A 2,843-nucleotide genomic window follows, 5' to 3' on the forward strand; every position below is an offset into this window, starting at 1 on the left:
TGTTTTTATAAAAATTGTTCTTTTTTTGTTTTTGGTAAATGTTTAAAGCGTGTCTTTATGTTAAAAACTTTAGAATGAAACCATAAATTATTTTATATTAAATTATTTTGTAACTAGTGTGTTTTTTTTAAATGATCTATTTGGCTAATGTCATATTCCATTTTATTGAAGAAATCTTTTTTGCATGTTTTTGTTAAAATTCTTCATGTCTTTATGTCTTCATTTTTTTTTATGTCTTCATTTTATTTCCTATATTCCAGATATCATAATAAAATTATTCTAAACTATAAATGGCAAAGGGCATCAGAGTAAACAAAATGAAAAAGGTGTGATATTAATGTTATAAAGTATTTTGGATCTTCTATTGACAAAAAATGATGCTAATATGGATAGCTTGAGAGCAAAGAATATTTTTATAAGAAGACTATAGATAACATTAGTTTTTTCATAAAGTTTTTCTATTTAAATAACAGCCATTTTGCTTCAATATTTAATTAAAAAGATTCCTGCTGTTTTATATTTGGCAAATATGATGACACTTTATGTTTAGTGTTTTCTTTTTCTTATTTTGCTGTTTCAGGCATCTCAGAAGCAATTTCACAAGCATCAGCGTACAAAAAAAAAACATCTTAAAAGTATGGTTAAAAAAAATGCAGTATTGGCTGCAAAGACTGTATTAGGGTAATTTTTTTTTTCTTAAATTTGATTGCAAAAAATTTTTGTGCTTTGAAATAATCTTTGTTTTTTGAAAAGTTATTAAACAAAGCTTCAAATCAAAAGCAGTTAAACTAGGATATATACATACATACATACATATATATATATATATGTATGTATGTATATATCCTACATATATATATGTATGTATGTACATATATATATATATATATATATATATATATATATATATATATATATATATATATATATATATATATGCATACATACATACATACATACATACATACATACATACATACATACATACATACATACATACATACATACATACATACATACATACATACATACATACATACATACATACATCTATATATAAATTTAATAGAATAGAATACAAATATGTATATAGATATGATAAAGTAAAATATTGCTTTAATCTTTAGATCAAATGAAAATCATGTAAAGTTAACTGCTCATCAGAAAAAGGTTGCAAAGAAAAAAAATAAAAAAGTTGCAAAGCTTTCAAAAAAAGGTTTAAAGATTTTGTTTTAATTTTGTGGAAAGGGTTTAAAAATTAAAATTAAAAAAAGATGGTAGTTGGTATTCTCTGAAGTGCTTTGTTTTTTTTTTTTGCAGTACTTGGCTTTTCTTTTTTTAGTAACTAATGTAATAGTTAATTGAAAAAATGTCTATTTTTTAAGTCATAACATTTAATTCATAAATATTAGTTTCACAGCACATCTTCAAATCTTTGCATCCTCAAGGAACAGATGTTGCAGGTACCAATGAAGAAGAAAGCATGATTGTTGAGTAATTCATCTTAAAGTTTTTATTTTGTGCTCTTTGGATGGAACTGACTATCAACTATGAACTGAATAAGAAAGCTCATAAGAAAGGAAGTTTCATAAAGAAAACTACTTGCAGATTCATTTGATCGTTTAGCTAAGAGTTGCATAACCATTAGCATTATGATATTGTTGTATTAAAATGAATAGATTATGATTGCATGATTTGATATCTTTTTTTGTTTTATTTTTTTGTCTGATGCTTAATAGATTGCATTAGTTTAATAATACCACATTTCCAATATTTTTTTAAATAAAGTTCATTTTTTTCTGTTTTATTTCTAACTTGTTTCTAAAATTATTTGTGTTAATTATTTAACTGTTAGTTAAATAATCAACTAACAACTAATATTGGGTTAGAAAGAAAGTTCTTTTGCACTTGCACTATTTTAAATGGATCTCATTAGAACAGTTCTATGATTTTCTACAATGTTCTAGGATTTTGTTTCAATCCATCAATTGTACATTATTTTCTAGAAATTTCCTTGTAACTATATAAGTATGTACAAGTGATTCACTTCATAAAATGTCATATTAAAAATCCCTTATTCGACACTGCATCTTATATGAGTTCCAGCTTGGTCATTCCACTGGTGAGGCTGAACATAACAAATGCTAAGCCCTAGGCTAAGGCAGTACTGCCAAACTCACTTGTCAAATTTGATTTCAATGTTTTCATTCCAATGACTTCCAACTCAAGGATTGTCCAAGGTCTGGTCATCCAACTGAAATTGATTCTAAAGCAGTGTGCAAACTGGTGGATGAGGATCCATGACTCAACATGACAACAACAAGCACTTGGAGATTTGTATATTATTGTTCTTTAAAAAGCGATGTTTTGATTCGTTAGATCACTTAATCCCTGGTGATGAGATGTGGGTATTTTATGTAAGCTACACATGAGAGCATCAGTGGGTTGATGCTGAAGAGTGGGCAGAACCAGAGTGCAAAGCAGATCCTCACCAAAAGAAGGTTATGTTGTCAGTGTGGTGGGATGTACGTGACACCTTGCAATTTTACATGTCAGAGAAGAGCTTCAATGTTTTTCATTTTGAAGCCAACAATCATAAATTCTTTGAGGAGCAGCCAGGCAGCTTCTACAAGGATAGAATCCATTCTTGCCTAATAAATGAAGAATTGTTGTTGATAATAATGGCGATACGTTGTAGATTGATTGTGTTTATTAAAAGGATTGCAATGATTTAAGCTATTCATGAAAGTGTGAAAAAATTTCTTTTTAACCTAATATTTCCTGATTATGCTTCAGTTATACATTTGTAAATTTATAACTGAAGCATATTCAATTTTTTTCCC

At 27.2% G+C, this 2,843-nt stretch overlaps 1 protein-coding gene across 1 annotated transcript; it reads left to right on the forward strand.

The window, feature by feature from the left end:
• Positions 1–222: 222 nt before the first annotated feature.
• Positions 223–1,699, forward strand: LOC149883000 (uncharacterized). Its single transcript, XM_090065594.1, has 4 exons — positions 223–326; positions 581–681; positions 1,128–1,216; positions 1,413–1,699. Exons 1-4 carry the CDS (start codon positions 291–293, stop codon positions 1,496–1,498), a joined length of 312 nt encoding a protein of 103 aa, XP_089921720.1. The 5' UTR covers positions 223–290; the 3' UTR covers positions 1,499–1,699.
• The last annotated feature ends 1,144 nt before the right edge of the window (positions 1,700–2,843 follow it).

This window comes from Hydra viridissima, unplaced genomic scaffold (assembly GCF_058129835.1).
Source record: "Hydra viridissima isolate aposymbiotic clone 2 unplaced genomic scaffold, HvirCarnegie_v1 scaffold_10, whole genome shotgun sequence".
Classification (NCBI taxonomy): domain Eukaryota; kingdom Metazoa; phylum Cnidaria; class Hydrozoa; order Anthoathecata; family Hydridae; genus Hydra; species Hydra viridissima.

Coding starts and splice junctions, on each gene's coding strand:
- LOC149883000 (XM_090065594.1), top strand. CDS start 291: ATGGCAAAGGGCATCAGAGTAAACAAAATGAAAAAG. Junction 327..580: donor GAGTAAACAAAATGAAAAAG/GTGTGATATTAA, acceptor TTGCTGTTTCAG/GCATCTCAGAAGCAATTTCA. Junction 1,217..1,412: donor TGCAAAGCTTTCAAAAAAAG/GTTTAAAGATTT, acceptor CATAAATATTAG/TTTCACAGCACATCTTCAAA.